This window comes from Saccostrea echinata, unplaced genomic scaffold (genome assembly GCF_033153115.1).
Source record: "Saccostrea echinata isolate AGI-Se365-2 ecotype Australia unplaced genomic scaffold, CSIRO_AGI_Sech_v1 ptg000002l, whole genome shotgun sequence".
Lineage (NCBI taxonomy): Eukaryota > Metazoa > Mollusca > Bivalvia > Ostreida > Ostreidae > Saccostrea > Saccostrea echinata.
Genome location: NW_026889751.1, coordinates 32114238 through 32132428, shown reverse-complemented (window position 1 = coordinate 32132428; position 18191 = coordinate 32114238). Strand labels below are relative to the sequence as shown.

The 18191-nt window shown below is 33.0% G+C and overlaps 1 protein-coding gene and 1 pseudogene across 1 annotated transcript; one reads left to right on the top strand and one right to left on the bottom strand.

Annotated features, from left to right (window-relative positions):
- The first annotated feature begins 7328 nt into the window (after window positions 1–7328).
- LOC133177736 (uncharacterized) lies at window positions 7329–8081 on the top strand. The gene has a single exon (XM_061312648.1). The coding sequence runs from the start codon at window positions 7449–7451 to the stop codon at window positions 8067–8069; it is 621 nt and encodes a 206-aa protein (XP_061168632.1). The 5' UTR covers window positions 7329–7448; the 3' UTR covers window positions 8070–8081.
- Window positions 8082–13462: 5381 nt separating this feature from the next.
- Window positions 13463–15074, bottom strand: LOC133178287 (uncharacterized; annotated as a pseudogene).
- Between the last annotated feature and the right edge of the window lie 3117 nt (window positions 15075–18191).

The following is an 18191-nucleotide window of genomic DNA, read 5'->3' as shown; positions in this document are numbered from 1 at the left end:
AAACTCTCTTACCTTCAATATGAACTGACTTAAACTAACTAATCTACACTAATCTTTTATTATGTATTATAAAATAGAGGGTTGGCCCTCTTTCGTAAACCCAACATTGCAAAAATATTGGAACAGAAATTGAATCTATGATACATATGAATAAATCTAATTGTTTCCCGGTTGTTCAAGAGGAAAGTTTTTAAAAGATTTTTTTTCTACAGGTTCCACTATAAAACTTCGACTCTTTTATGTGGCCCAATCATAGCCCAACCTGGGTCATGATTTGAACAAATCTGACTACACCTAACTGAGAATGCTTGCAAGTGAAACGGACTTATAAGGTTGTTCTTGAAAAAATAATTGAAAAAAAAAATTTCTTTTACATTCGAGTTTAAGGCTTTGGCATCCTATTTCCGTCACATCCAAACCCTAGGAACCATGATGTAAATCGGAAAGGTAACGTACAGTTATCAATCTCTTACAGTCCCTGAAACGTTCTACTTTCCCATTTTTCCGTTCGCTCGCCGTTCGTTCACCGTTCGTTCAGCGTGCGTTCACCGTTCGCTCTCCGTTCACAGTTTTGCGTTCAGCGTTCACCGTGCGCTCGCGTTCACCGTTCACGAAGCGTTCACCGTTCGCTCTTCGTTCGTTCACTTTGCGTTCACCTTGCGTTCAGCGTTCACTTATCGTTCAGTCTCCAGTGTCATTCGGAACTCCGAAGTGAAAGGACTTATCTTTTTTATGTAAGGATTTACAGGTTTTGAATTTAATAAACAACATACCGTGTTTAAAGAATCATTATTTCATGGGGAAAAAAAATTATCTACAATATTTATTTTTATTATTCTAACTTAGCTGTTAGGTTATTTATAAAATTTATCTGGAAAATAAATGTCGTTATAAGTGCATGTATGTACCTATGTAGAACGATGCTGAAAAATTAAATTTAAATACGGGCAAAATAGTGATACTTCAAGCACTGTAACATTTTGTTGTTATGTTAAAGACGACAAATCGTTAATGGATAGATAATAATCGAAGTCAATTAATTTACCAACTGCAGCAAAAATACGAAAATATTTATTTCTATCACATTTTTTTCAAATAATACAGTAATACATGTTAGAACTTGTTCTGAGAATGATAAACAGTACTGCGGATATCCAATTAATTAAATATCTTTAGAGCGAATTAAATTGATACTGTGGTTAAAAAAAATATTTGTTTAAAATGTTATACATTAAAGAATTTTTTTCTACTTTACATATATAAAGTCTTTAATTAGAGAGAGAGAAATGCCTTTATAACATGATTATCATTTATATAACCAAGGTGATTCTCCAGTAATGATATTTTTCACCGTAACTTTATATGTTTGTCATTCAATATTATTAAGAGCCCCCCCCCCCTTTCCCCTAAATCGGTTCCTTAGTTAGTATATCCAGTACATCTTAATTAACATTTAAGAAGATGTTAATGTGTTTTGTAGCACAAAAATTTCAGTCTCAAAACAAACAGGCATCTAAACAGAGTCATTAAACAATAGTAGTTCAAAATATACATGTGCCGGCGGTGATATTTTAAATTGGCAGGGAGTATGTTTCAAATTCAAGCGGCTTAATTATTCCAAGTATTTATTCCCAATGTATTTTATTCATTTATTTATTTCTTACAAATGAATCAGATCTAGAAAAAATAAGAAAAATGTTCAGTAAAACTTCTTAACACTTTGCCTTCGGTGTGACGAGATTTTCACACCTGCACAGTGCCGAATGATTTTGATTGACAGGTCAAGCACGTGGACTTTGTGTGAACTTGAAGCAGGAAAATATAAACCGATTATGACTGTAAAACAAATGGATTTGTTGATAAAAAATGGTTACTTTCACTGCCTAATATATTTAGAAAAAATTTAGAATTTTTGTTTGATATTTGAGGAAGGGGGGGGGCTAAAACTGAATATCTCTCTCTCTCTCTCTCTCTCTCTCTCTCTCTCTCTCTCTCTTTCTCTCATTTGTCTATTTAATAAAAACTATGACAGCATACTACTTAAATATCAAGTTGTGAAAATTTAATATATAACAAATAATATGATTGCCTCTTTGTATCATCTTGTCCGAGTATAATCACGGCCGGGAAATGTCTACAGATAGATGTAGAAATCTGCTCAATAAATCATCATAAAAAATAAAACTGACACATAAATATATTACTGCATTAAAATTTTAAACTACGAGTGTATTTATGCAATACGTCCACATATCTTTGTAAAATATTTTTTTTCTCACTATTTTACACGGAATCGCCTTCTATGGTTGTTACAACCGTTGTAATTCATTCTATAAGTCCGTAGTTTTCTCGTCTAAAATCCACATTATTTGTAATGGTTTTATATATCAAATAAGAATAAACATATTTATTTTACAACTAGATGAATTTCATCTGTTATACTACAGCGTTCGGTAACAATTACAATGTTTTACAGCGATAAAAATCGTGTCATCAAAAAGTTGAATTTAAACATCGTACATATGTGCAGAAAAAATTGTAAGAAACTCAAATAATTTTACTTAATGTGCATGTATCGTCTTTCTTAGGACAATTTTCATTGATTTGTTTATTTATTTATTTTTTATTTATATTTTTAGCACCAGGCATTCGAATACAATAGAATAGTTGCAATGCAAGGAAAAGATCAGAGGCATTCCGAATAAATCGTTCATCTTGCGTTCACCGTTCGTTCACCGTTCACTTTGCGCTCGCGTTTGCGCTCCGTTCGCGTTCTGCGTTCGCTCACCGTTCAGCGTTCACACATCGTTCACCAAGTTGCGTTCAGCGTTCACACATCGTTCACTCACCGTTCGCTCTGCGTTCGTTCAGCGTTCGTTCACCGTTCGTTCAGCGTTCACTCACCGTTCAAGTGGGAAAGTAGAACGTTTCAGGGACTGTAAATATAGTTGGCAAAACGAATCGAGAACAGGAAAAACCACGGACTCAGCTACGTTTAGGATCGAGGGCATGAGTTCACAGTCGTGATGCACGATATGGTAAAAATATCATTGTGACATCTTTAAAATTTTAACAAGCAACCAAAATCAATGTATTCTCATGAAGATGTGTAATAACCATTTGCGTACAGTTATTTATTTTATCAATTATTTATAAAAGCAGAATTTCTTCATTCGAAAATAATACTGCAAAGTAATAAGAAGCAAAAAATCTTGTGTCATAAATGACGTCACTAGCCTTGATTTGATTGAATGTATGTCGTTTTACTTCCCTTTCGAGAATTTTTCTCTCATATAGAAACGTCACCATATATCGATGAAGGGCTTCAAATTTAGACCTTTACTCGGCACTCAGGGCCAAGGAGCAGTGAGCGTTCTTTATCGTGCCAACGCCTAACGTGACACGGGGTCTCGGTTTTTAGGTCTCATCCGATGGACTCGCAACTTTCACTTCAAAGTGCCGAGCGCTTGGCTAAGAAACAGTTGCTACCTATTTTTATCGACTTAGGTCAGTCGCGGCTGAGATTCGAACTCACGACCTCCCGATCACGGAGCGAGCGCTCTAACGACTGAGCTACCGTGATCAAGCCTTAACTTGAAACAGTATATGATCTAGAGGAGTGGATCCATTGACTTAATAGTTAAATGATTGATTGTATGTTGCTCTACTTCCCATTCGAGAATTTTTCATTCATATAGAGACATCACCATATACCGGTGAAGGGCTTCAAATTTTGACATTTACTCGGCACTCAGGGCCATTGAGCAGTGAGGGATCTTTATCGTGCCAACTCCTGCCGTGACACGGGGCCTCGGTTTTTAAGGTCTCATCCGAAGGACCCGCAGCTTTCACTTCAAAGTGCCGAGCGCATGACGAAGGAACAGTTGCTGCCCATTTTCTTTTTATCGACTTAGGTCAGTCGCGGCTGAGATTCGAACTTACGACCTCCCGATCACGGAGCGAGCGCTCTAACGACTGAGCTACCGTGAACGGTCTTAATAGTTAAAGATGCTTAATGAAATATGAAATCATAGTAAATTCTAATCTAATCAATAAAACTAAAACAAAATCATCTAGACAATAAAAAAAGATCTTCATAAATATTATGAATTCTGTGGAAGATTACGCCAGGCGGTGGGCCAAATATGAATGAGAAGAGCTTGACTCTTTGTCAGAATGGATGAAAAATATCAGATGGATGTCGAAATCTTGCATTTAGCAATTGAGGGGCAATTTGAAAACCATCCTTCCTCAATGCATAAGTGAAATAAGAGGCATGTACTGCCCCGACCCCCACCCCATTCCCCCAACATTGTCTTTATTTGTAAGGTTCATTATTTGAATTGTATTTTATAGGAACTAGGATACAGAGTAATTCTGCAAGTGTTAATCCAACTTATACCCGTAGCTCCCTTTCTAAGGAGAAAACTCTTTAAAACAAAAAGTCAGTTTTGATTTATTCTAAACAATTAAAATAAATGTGAATTACCATATCTTTATTGGATTCCAAAACTACTTAAAAATCCTTATAATTGCAAAGAAAGATACATAGCGGGTTCCAGTAAATGGTCTACCATGCCTCTTTCTTTATCCCTCACTAAAAATATTTACAGTAGCAAAAGAGAAACTTCAGGAGTACTGAACAACAGTATATTCGAGAGGTGTTGCAAATCAGATGTGGATACTTAGAAACTCCAAGGGACTTTTAGAAAATTTGAAATCACATTATTTTTAAAAAAATCAATAACATCAAAATTTAAGGTACGACTTTTCAACACTTTATAAAACCATTACCCACGATACATTTAATTCCAGGTTTTTGACATTATTGACAGCCGTTTTTTCAATGAAAATGCAACTCGTATACATACTTACCATGTCACTGGTCATTTGCAAAATTATTTTGATACAAAACATCTGAATTGTCCACACAAGTATTCTAAAGTTGATATTAAAAAGATACTTGAGTTTCTGATTGACAATATCTACGTCCTTATGGGACTCTGATACCATTTCTAACTAGAATAAAATTAAACATTATTAATTTTAAAACATTTCATTAGACTCCGTTCACAAAAACCCATTTATATACGGCATACCGATGTTACATATATGCATATAATTTGCAGCGTGTTGTATTTTGACGCATGTGAATGGGTGATACGCAAGATTTACACATGAGAATTAGTCCTAGTTTGAAATTAACTTCTAATTAGACCTTTTACAAAGACAGGTAAGTCAATTTGCTCCCGGTGAATTTTCAACCATGTAAAGTCGCGGAAAAATTACACAGTATATCTATTTTTATTTTCTACATAATATTTCATCATAACAATGTTAAAAATTGCATCATTCATTACATAGAACATTCTTCTCTTTTTCGTCGATTAGTTAAAATAAAAGTGCCATGGAAGATTGCTAGGGAAACCCTTATCTTAAGGTAGAGACCGATAGCAATCACGTGATAGATAGAATTCACATATTAGCACGTGCTGTTTTTCCGGATTCCTTAACGCCGCCAGATAATTATTCTCATTTACACATTATTGTCTATTGATACAAGATGGCCGACGAGGCAGACGATTCGGCCTCGCTAAAATTTCCTCGTTTAAAAGGCAAGTTTTCTACCCAGATTAAATCTTGGCGGTCGTATAGATTGAAACATTTTAATAAGAAACGAAATATAAGTGAAATCAAAGAAGACCATGAGTATACTCTTGATGAAAATACGCCTTGTCCACCAGCTCCACATTCGGCGCCGGTATATATAACTAGTGTGCCTGACGTGGCTTTGAATATAGACGTCAAAAACAATGACACTGAAGATATTAAATGGTATGATGGGAGGAGAGTGATTGAGATCAGACACCTTGCAGATCAAATGTATTGTTCGCAATGTCAGGCACATCTCCATCTGTCAGATATATCAGGTGAATAATTACAATTTTTTGATATAGAACAGAACAGAACATTTATTTTCAAATTTAGAGCCCATAACAGACAAGTATGAATTTATTACAATAATAAGGAAAAGTTATGCCAATGAATAGTATAACAGTTTGTAAATGGCATTGCTCATTTCAACAATAATATTGTACTATTTCAGTTAAAAGGAATACAATATATAGAAGTGTATGGCTACTATAACATGTTATCATTTATGAATTTGCCAACAAAATTAAGAGTTTCCTTGTCTTTAGTATTGAGTATAAACCAAAAAAGTTTTTGTTCATCATCTAATGCTGAGAAATTTGGATAATATGATATACATGTGCAGTATGTTATGTGGTGATATAAATTTGTGTATTAATTTACAATGTATTTTATGTATTTAAATGTAACCAAATATTTCAACTTATAATCCATGTACATATACAATCTGATGAAATATGGTTTAAATGGTGCACATGCAGTTTTCAGAAATCCCATTTGTAAATATAAATATATTTGTTATTGTATTCAATTTTAAACAGATAAAATAAAAACTCAAATAAATACATGTATAATACTACCAGGTGAAACAAGATATGGACTAGGCAGTGTGTTCAACATTCTCTGCAGAAATAACCTTTGTGGCCATTTAAATAAAGTTTCATCTGGAAAGAGGAACAGCAAGGGCGCTTTTGATATTAACACCAAAGTAGCCATTGGTTTGTATTTCAGACTGAATTTGTTTCCCTTCTTTTTTTCTTTTTTCATTTCAATAAATTTACTCTTTTACATGTATCAGGGAAAATCCAGAATTTTTTTCCAGATTGGGGGGGGGGGGGGGGTAGTACAGTAGTAACTCAGGTTTGTAATTAACTTGAAATTTAATGAGGACTTTAAGAAATTTAATTGTATTAACCCTGACCATTCTGGATAACTTTAAAAGTAAAGATTTTACAGAAAGAACCTGTGGGGATTAGATGAGTCAAATGCCCATGCCAAATTTGCAGCTAGGCAGGTATGCATATCGGAAATATTTCAGTTGTACAAATTGACATCTAGGCATTTAAATGTATACATTGCTTGTGAAAATGATGATATCTAGATTCTAAACAAGGTAAACACTTGATCTTGTATTTTCCGCCACAGAAACAGTCTAACACGGGAAGTGATCGACTTCTATTATCTGTATATTGAGTGCATTGTTATGTAGGCATATGGCTCAGCTTATCCCCGATTTTTTATGCTTCATTATTAACAATTACTATCAATAGTAGTATGTATATTTTATGTTTTTAAGGACATGCTAGTCTTGTGGGGATACATACAGGAAAAATAATTGACTATGATGTAAGGAACAAAAAGTGCAGCACATGCCAATATTACTCTGGAAGGATATGACTCAACTAGCTGCGTATGATGGCAAAGATGAATTCAATGTTTACATTGACCCTCGTCAGCCGATAAGCCAAAAGGCAAGCGAAATAACAGGTTTGAAGTACTGTTTCCAAAAGAATCAAATGTATCTTAATGGAGAAGAGGTCAACAGCATCAACATCCACCATGCGTTGTTAGATTTCTTGGATTTTCTTAAATCAAAGAAGTGTCCTGTTCTTGTCGGCCATAATATTATTTCATATGACATTCCAATTTTGTTGAAACTACTGGAGGAGTTTGGACTCCTAGCCTCATTTTTACAATTAATCTGTGGGTGCATAGACACTTTGAAACTAGCCAGAAAAGTTTTCCCCAAAAGTCAGATTAATAACTACAAACAGACCACTCTAGTCAAGACATTTCTTGGTTTTGAATATGATTCACATAATGCCTTAGAAGATGTGAAAAGTTTACATCGACTATTTGAAGAGAAACTTTACAGTCATTGCAAAGATTCTGATGTATTTCCCTTTCATGTGAGGAAGTTGGAGAGCAGCTTCACAGAAGTGATTCAAGAAAAGAAAATTTCAAAGACTGTTGCAAGACGAATTGCAAATTCTGGACTGGGGTTGAAACACTTACAACTTGCTTTTAAGAGGGATCCAAATGTCGGGGTCAAAAGTATTCTCCAGGAACGAGGTTTTAGAGGAAAGACCATTCATGCCATCAAAACCATCCTTGAGGACATGTGTACTGAGGAATGAAAGTGTTAAGAGGTCATAAATGTATTATTACAGCGAGTATGCAATGTTGATTCCCATACTAACTAATAAAGAAAAATATTTGTTTATATTTACATGTATATCTGTACAAATAATCATTCAAAAAAGGATTTAGTGTATGAGATATTGTATTATTAATATTTACATCATTGTACATTTCATTGATGAAACAGCCACTGCTCAAGAAATATGTAGTGGTGAAATGCTTAGCAGTATTCACTGACTGCATGCATGATAAACAGCGATAGTTTTCTTAAGAAATAAAGGAGATAATATTTAATGGATGTAAATATTTCAAGTTTAGGTCAATTTCGTAAAATAATATACATGTAATATTTTGTTCATTTTTATGTTTTTGATGTTATCTGATTATATCAAATTATACCTAAAATTGGAAAAACTTGTAAAGTACCTTGATGATGTTTGATATATTGGTACAATTGTAACTAGTTTTAATTTTTGATTGTGAAATATGTGACCATGGCAACTTGCATATTATCGAATGTATTCACTTAAAATGTTTGAACCATATATTGAGTTTAATATTTGTACATAATCATATATGACAGTTTATGGTGAGATGGGATGTTTCTCTATGATATATAGTATTCCAGAATGATTTCATATTGGATAAATTTAAATTGTTCTCTGGTCCAGAAAATAAAACTATGTGAATCCCTATATTTAAATATAAACTATATAAATGAATTTTGACACAATACAGTTATGACTTTTTAGAACTGTGGATTGATTCTGTTTATAAAACTTCATATTCACTGGATTTTTCTTATATTTGGAACAATCAAGAGATTGTTATTGAAAAGTATATATATATATATATATATATATATATATATATATATATATATATATATATATATATATATATATATATATATATATATATATATATATATATATATATATATATATATATATAGTTTTTTATATATATATATATATATATATATATATATATATATATATATATATATATATATATAATTCAAATAATTTAAGCCATATCTTGGATATGAAAAAAGTTTATATCTTTTTTTGAATATTAGTGCAAAAAGGTCAACAAGGGCAATATGTGTCTAGAATATATAATTATTTGCCTTTGTGATGTAAAATGTAATTAAGAAGATGATATTACAAAGAATTTGCACATTTTCTGCAAAAACCTTTGGTGAATTCTTGATAATCTCTTTAAGTAACTGTAATCTTCAAAAGTGCATCCTTTGTAAAGGAAGGGGGTAGGGTAAGGTGTAAGATAATAAACTTGTGACACGTTGAAATTAAACCCCATTATGTAGTATGATTTTTTCCTGAAATTTAAGATACTTATTGACTAACTATAATATGCAATAAAAAAAGAAATTTGATGGGTAATTTTTTCACAGTGGAAGCAGAAGTGCGAGTCTTTGAGCAATGAATAGGCAATATTTTAACGTAATTTGACCATGCATCTTGGTGAATGTAATTCTGTTTTTCACTTACAATGCTTGATAAATTTAAGATTGATGTCAAATATTAATTCATATAGACAGATGTTTGAATTCATATAAGGCAAATAATAATTGATATAACAATAAAAATTTTATAGCCCTTTTCATATCTTTTTCTTATATTATTTTACCCTGCCTTTTTAGGCCTTCGGTGGATGATGAAGGCTATGTTAAAATTATCAAATTTCTCTTAAGCTAACCCGATGACCTACCTTGAATTTTTAATATGATTCAGAACAAAGTCTCAATACAAACATATATAAAATCCAGAAAATTTCAATGGTTAGTTTTTTTGTTGACAACCTATCAATCTCTACCTTAAAAGCAAGTCACGATTTTGTTAATGACGTTTTTTGTTTAACTTCAATTTAAAAAATAGTCCAGGCCTTTTGAAATGTGACTGAATACTACAGAGTTAAATTATCATCAAAACCGAAGATAGTGTATTTAATGATATGTATTTAATGATAATATTTTAATATTTTCAGTAACATTTACCACATTCTTTTCTTAAAATACTTGCGAGGCAGAATCAATATGCAGTTTGAGTACATGTACATGTATCAGTAATGAAAATGTAATACTCGAATTATATACTAGTCTAGACAGAAGTCACGAATTCTTATAGCTTCTAGGTATTTAACCACTACATAAATGTACATGTAAGCTTACAAGTCATCCTCTACGCTGGTAAAAGTAACAAGCCAGTTACAACTGGGGACATATTTCAGCTTCAATTTGTAAATTAATATTTCAATACTCTTATACTATTTATTATTGTATTATTTCCAGGAGGTTAAAATCGTCTTAATATAGGCATGACAATTCAGCTCTCTTAAGGTTGTACTATTAATCTGTTTAATTCTAATTCTATATTGAATAGTCAGACTTTAGAATTTCTTATCCAACTGATCTTATTGCTTCTTTACTGTGAAATATATGGAGATAACGAACAGTATTCAAGCTCAAAAGTCCATTAAACAATACAAAATAGGAGCAGAGCAAACACGGACCTCTAAACATCAGAGGTGGGATCAGGTGCCATGGAGGAATGAGCATCCCCTGCCGACCGGTCACACCCGCCGTGTGCTCCTTGTCATGATCGGGAAATAACGGAAAAATCCGTTGACAATTCAGTGTGTAAATAATGGCCTAACAATTAGTGTGAAAAACGTCAGTCAGCATTTGACTCAATGATAAATTGTATTTGCTGACAAATACTTCTTTAGCCTGTAGCGGAATAAAATACATGCATGTCGGGAAAACACTCAACTCAAGAATTTGATGAACACAAAAAAAAACTACAGACATGGATCATAAATCACTGGGAGGAGAGATTAAAAAAACAGTTTCAACATACCTTTGGGCCATTATAAATTTTCCAGTATTAAATTTGTATTACTTGCTTGATAACTATCTGATCGCATTCTAACTAAGCAAAGATGCTCATGGATGTAATAAAAACTAAATATCGATTGAAATGTAAAAAGAAATCCAATCTTGACCACTGTAAATGATGCTTATAAATATTATCAATCTTTAATTGAACACGTGTACATATCTCCGCGTGTAAAATATATCCAGATCGTTTGAAAGCTTTTACTTCAAAAATTATACCCGGGGTATCCAGAGTGACACAGACTACGACCTCAACGTGTGTAGAGATTTTTTTGTGACATATACGACTTACCTTAATCCCGAACCGGCTATATATATGCTTAAAAAAATGTACTATGGAGAATATGAACAGTAATTAGACTCAAACGTCAAATGAAACAATACAAATCGGGAACAGAGCAGACAGGGACCTTTAAAACATCAGATGTGGGATCAGGTGCCATGGGAGAGTAAGCATTCCCTGTCGACCGGTCACACCCGCCGTGTACTCATTTTCATGATCGGGCAAACGTAATAAGACAATTCAAAGTGTAAATAATTGTCTAACAATTAGTATGAAAAAAACGGCAGTCAGCATTCGACTTAATGATAGATTGTATTTGTTGACAAATCATTGTAGCCACCATAGATCTTGCCATGACATTAAACGAGATTGTTGTTATCTCTGTTTCATCAACTTGATTGTCAATACCGTATAAGCAGAAATTGTAGCGAAAATTCAAATTTTGGCACATCTAGCGAGGGTGTTAGGATCGCTTAAGCTAAATATCGCTAACATTTTGTTCCGCATTTGAGGTAACAGTTATCTATTTATACACCATAAAATCGCAAAAAATTTTTCTCGTTGAAAGTTATATCTGATTTTGAAAGACAAATCGTCAAATTTGCGTCCCGCTAAAGATTCCACTTATACGGTATCTTGCTCAAGTGCAAAAACGGACCTCTGAAAACAAAGGTGGAATCAAGTGCCATGAATGTGCTATGGAAGAGTAGGCACCCTTGTCGATCGTCACATTGGTCTTTTTCATGATCGGGTAAATAGAGTAATCCATAGTCGATTCAGTATGGAAATAATGGTTACCAACTGAAATGCATGAAATATGCCAGTCAACATTCCACCTAACTGTGTTGTATTTGCCAACACAACCTGAAATTTCGCTGACTTTTAACAAGATTGTGGAAACCTTTGTAGCAACAACTTAGTTGTAAGTATTTGACAAGATTTCAGGTGAACAAGAGCGTTTTATCGTCAATGAAATACTCTAAAACCTCTATGATGTAATGTTTTTAATTGGTTTTTAGATAAAATCTAAATGATTCTGTTTTGTTTGAAATTAATGTCATTGACCTCTGTGAAAGAATGTCATTTTTTAAATGAACTCTTTTCCAGAGTACCTGTCTCCAAGACATATTTTACTGGTCACTTTTTCCCTTCAAAATCAGAATCAAGATACAGGGCATACTTTCTATTTGTAAGAAAATATTTTTATAAAATTAAATACCGGTATTAAGCATTTCTTTAAAATATAAGTTCCATGAAATATATGGAGATAACGAACAGTATTCAAGCTCAAAAATCCATTAAACAATACAAATTTTGGAGCAGAGCAAACACGGACCTCAAAAACATCAGAGGTGGGATCAGATGCCATGGAGGAGTGAGCATCCCCTGCCGACCGGTCGCACCCGCCGTGTGCTCTTTGTCATCATCGGGAAATAACGGAAAAATCCGTTGACAATTCAGTGTTTACATAATGGTCTAACAATTAGTATGAAAAAAATCAGTCAGCATTTGACTCAATGATAAATTTTATTTGCTTACAAGGTCATTGTATCGACCATAGAACTTACGAAATGATGACTTTAACGAGACAGCTGATATTCTTGTTTCATCAACTTGTTTGTCAATAATTTACCTCGTTTTAGAAATTGTACATACGTAATGCATGCTCTTGCATATCGAATCAACTGAGAGATATAAATCCCGTATGCAGGCGACGAAGGTATATTGCTGCATAAGTAAGGGAAGTTGACGATTGAGTTTATCATAAAGCTTGGTTATTAGATTACCATTAACGTCTTTCTCAAGTAAAATATCTAAATAGGAAACAGATGTGTCAGACTCTGTGGTATCTTTTATCGCAAGCTCACCAGGATATTTCGTATCGACAGATGAATGGAAATAACCATTGTTAATTGACAACACGTCGTCGATATATCTAAATGTCGAGTTGAAGGCCACAGCAACTGTTTTCTTCATTTCACGTATAAGATTTTGGACAAATTCTGCTTCATATGAATACAAAAATGGTCTGTTAATAACGGGGCGCAATAGGTACCCATGGGAATTTCAATAGATTGTTGGAAGACCTGGTCTCTTTGTTGAGAACAACTGCGTACATAATACCATAAAAATATAATGAGAAATCCCGCATAAGAAGTACTTTTATGAAAAGGGAAATTGATAGACTAATCGCACAATTCTTTATTTCCAAACAGGATATATCTGAAAACTGCACCAATAGTATTGTTCAAATTTTTTATAGTTAATAAATTCCATTTTTGGACTTCCTCCCACCGATTTCTTTTACCATACAGATGAAACCCATAGCTGCGAGACCATTTGTAATTTTGGTTATACAAGACATCCCCATGTGGAAAGAAGAAACAATGATGTTCGAATACATGTATATGCTGTGGATATTTTATGGAAAGCTTCCTTGCTATTGTTACTGAGTTAGCTCCCCAAATGTTTGGATCGTAGGAACTGTAACTATCAATCCAGATATTAATAAATGTAGTATTTTTTGCTGCAAATATCATTGCGCTAGCCACTGATCCAGCATGCGCCGTTGCCATAGTGAAATCCTTGTTTCTGAATTCATTTAGCGATCTAAGAACATAATGGTCTGTGTCAAGGTATATGCCACCATATTCTATTAAAAAAAAAGTTCGATGCAAAATGAAAAAAAAAAACTTTTAAATTTGAGCCAGTAGAATCTAATAAATTTGAGGTTTTTTTCTGTAAAATAAGGAAAACTTAATCAGACTTGATAAAATGTACCTTTTAATATTCTGAGTCTCAAGATATCGGGACTTGTGCTGCACCCATTTGATCCTCTTTCCTGAAATTTCGGTGGATGGTATTATTTTTACATACACAATATTTCTTACAATTTTTGAAAGTATACCCCACCATTTTCCAGAAGGTAAAACATCATAATAAAGAAAAAAAAGGGTTTTGGTTTTTGTGTGTGCTATAAAGACTAACAAAATAAATGAACTCAAATTCCTGCTTTCCAATCCATATATAATGAACGATGTTTGGAACAGGGAGATGGTCTGTGCAGATTTTCGTAATGACTCTTTTAAGGCATTCATCTGGAAATGTAAAGACAGAAGTAGTTTTTAAATGCTTCTTTGTTTCTAGATACACGTCATTGTTGGAGCATCCAGGAATCAGTTGTTCTCCTTCTTCATTCGACATAGTAAAAGTGGTTTCATTTACATCCATGCAATGAACAGTGCTTTGAAATCCCCAGTCCAACCCACCAATTGGTGTAAAATCTGAAAGAATTAAGTAATTACAGTGTATATGCAACGCACACGAATTGATTTTTTTAATGTTTGCATTTTCCTTTATATTTATTTCTTCCTCTTTAAATAGCTTTGATTTTGTCCGGCGTGATTTTTTTGGTCTTTTTTCAATTAACTACATTTTTATTTTGTTATTTTTTATTTTTTACTTAAACTAAACAATATTTAGATTCGAGTATAGCAGACCATATATTTATTGATTAATAAGTGCGTATCATGTATGTATAAATAAATTTCTATAAAACTCTACAAGACCTAGAAGACTCAATCACTTACTGTTAAAGAACTTGGTTTTTTCCCCTCTGTGAATAAGATCATTCTTTTTAGATTCAATGTCACAGGAGTCCTCTCTAAATGCAAACTTTCTTAATTTCCTTTTGGCCGATGAATTTAGATTTTTCGTTGTTTCATTGTCAAGCTTGACCGTTTTTTCTTTCACATTTGGTTGGTTGTTGAGAGGTTGGTTTGTTGGAGTGTATCTCATTACCTATAGCTCTAAATCCTCCACCAAATACATAAAGATCAAAACACAAACAAATCCAAAAAGCATGGAAAGTATGCTAAAAAGAAAATATTTATGCTTGCCAAGTAAATTTGTACTTCATATCCTTATAAGGGATGATAATTACATAGGTCATACATAAAGCTGTACCTATTCAGCTTGTTTTTTTGATCTAATAAAAGCTCATTTGAGAAAATTCTTCATTTTATACAGATCATCACAGTAGCTCAGTCGGTAGAGCTCTCCCTGTGTGATCGAAAGGCCGTGGATTTAAACCCGGGCCGCGACTGACCTAAGTCGATAAAAAAAATATGTAGCAACTGTTATTTCGCCAAACGCTCTGCACTTTGACGTGAAAGTGCGGGTCTTTCGGATGAGACCTAAATAAATCGAGGCCCTCTTTCACGACAGGCGTTGACACGATTATTCTCTCACTGCTCAATGACCCTGAATACCGAGTAAAGGTCTAAATTTAAAGCTCTTCACCGGTATATGGTGACCTCTCTATATGAGTGAAAATTCTCAAACCGGACGTAAAACAATATGCAATAAATCTATCAATTTATATTAAACGTTGAAAAAAATGAGTAGACCCATATGTAGAAATAATTAAGGTAAGGTTTGCGAACCCCTCCAATTTTTTTGTTTAAATTGTACATATGTTATATATCAATTTAGCAAAAATAGCATCATCATTTAACATGATTTCAACAGATATTGCCCGTCCCGTATTTTAAGTAAAAACGCCAAATTTGAGGTATTTGACCTATTACATTTAAATTACTTTCAATGAAAAAAATTATTAAGTTTATAAACTATCATATTAGAATAATAAAAATGGCATGAATAATTGTCTTAAATCTATTAAATATATATTAAATTTTTATTACTGTTATTTAAAATGTAAAAAAAAAAATGGGGAAAAAAAGGATTTTTCAATTTTCCCTAATAAAGTGAAACCGTTACCATGGCAACAAACAAGTAAAAATCACCATTTTCTATATCTACGAAAATCAAACAACTTGTTAACTGGATTATTTTCATTACAATGAACTAAAAAAAGGTAAGTCTCCAACTCTGTTTCCATGTAAACAGAGGCTATACAACAGGTTTTGTACTTAAAAATAAGATATTTTGCATTTTAAAAGTAAACATTGATACGATTTTAATTAAAATGGCACGAATAATTGTCTTAAATCTATTAAATATATATTAAATTTTTATTATTGTTATTCAAAATGTAAAAAAAAAAAAAAAGGGAAAAAAAAGGATTTTTCAATTTTCCCTAATAAAGTGAAACCGTTGCCATGGCAACAAACAAGTAAAAATCAGATATTTTGCATTTTAAAAGTAAACATTGATACGATTTTAAGACAGTGTCCTCGTCAAACTAAATTTTATATGAAATTGGGTTTTTTGGCAGAAAATTGACCACAATAACACTCCCTCAATGCTACAAAATAATTAGTCAGTTTATGGAACGACCCTGGGTATACATGTCCTACTTAAAGCACCTTTACAATATTATTGATCAAATAGTCAATGGAATTATGTTTCAACACCTTTTAGAAATACATGTATTTATAAACATGCTTGAGGTGTATACATGTACATGTATTTGTTCATCATGGTTTCTTGGTATGCTGCTGTTTGAAAACAAGTTAAAGTAAACCAATAAAAGCTTTTTGACCTCATGTTGATTTAATCATTCCAAAACATTTCAACTACATGTAGTAAATTGTAGGTATTCTTAGCTAATTTCTTTACTCTATGACTGGTGAGGCTTTACATGCTATCATTTGAATGAATTGAGATCCCTTGCATCGTTCACTACATAGAACAACAATCGTCTGTTGTGTCGATAGGTTAAAATAAAACTCAAAGTAGCATTTGAACAAGAAATTGTAAATATAAGGTGACCTGCAGGGAGAGTTGAAGAAATGAAAAAAAGGTGAAGATAACAAAGAGTGATCGATCTCATAAAAACTTTAAATATAAATCCAGAAGTTGGATCAGGTGCCTAGGAGGAGTAAGCATCCCATGTTGACAGGTCACCCTCAGTGAGCCCTATGTATTGATCAGGTAGACGGAACATTTCAAATTTAGTATAAAAGCAAAGGTCTAACAATTGGTAGGAAACAAGTCAGCCAAAATACGACTCAGTGATAGGTTTAAGGTTATTACAAGAAACATATTGAGGCGAGCGTTAAAAATTGGCCGCAAACCAATTGTTCCTTTTATGAGGCAACAAACTGAAATGCGTGATCTGCAATTAATATATCTTATATTAATCTGTTAATTTATCCCGGTGAAATAAACAGTGCATGCGACATTGCAGGCGCGGATTTTATTTTTCAACAACTTAATTTTCTTCACAAACATTTGGGAGTCCTCTCTCTCTCTCTCTCTCTCTCTCTCTCTCTCTCTCTCTCTCCAAAGGACCAAAGGAAACCCCCACAACCCCCTCTAGATCCACTACTGCAGTTTCTTTGTTTTGGTGTTGAGTTGTGGCGGGAAAATGCTTGGCACATTGTAAAACGCGCTTTATCATCGTCTGCTGGAGCAAAAATCTCGTAATATTCTGTCTTTTTAGAAATTAAAATTTAATCACATTTTTAAGAAAATTCCCATAGGAAATGTGTATAAACGTCATTTTAAAACAAATACGATAATTCCTGTTTAAATAGAGAAAGTAATATTGATTATATATATATATATATTTATGTATCTCGGTCTTTGCTTTAGATAATGCCCAATACGTGTGCTAATATTCTCCACAATATCAGAGTTCGTCAATCAGGATTCGATCCGATAAAACCTTTACCCAATTATTTATTCAATTTTAATGTTAAAATTATTTTGTTACACATTTAGACACTCTTTATTAATATTTTACATGAATGTTAAATACTTTTATATTTTTAACTCCGCAGAAACGCACGACTACTTCGAACTTTCATATCAAATAACCGACCGCCTCCAGGCGGCCGGTAATAACGATATTAGAATTTACGGAATTCTGACTTTTAACGGGGTTGTTGAAATCCCTGTCACATCAACTTATGTGTTGAGTAGCCTGCCTCGGTCTAAAAACTGGTC

What these genes read in the sequence shown, in the direction of transcription:
- LOC133177736 (XM_061312648.1), top strand. Translation starts at nt 7,449, where the DNA reads ATGTATCTTAATGGAGAAGAGGTCAACAGCATCAACATCCACCATGCG.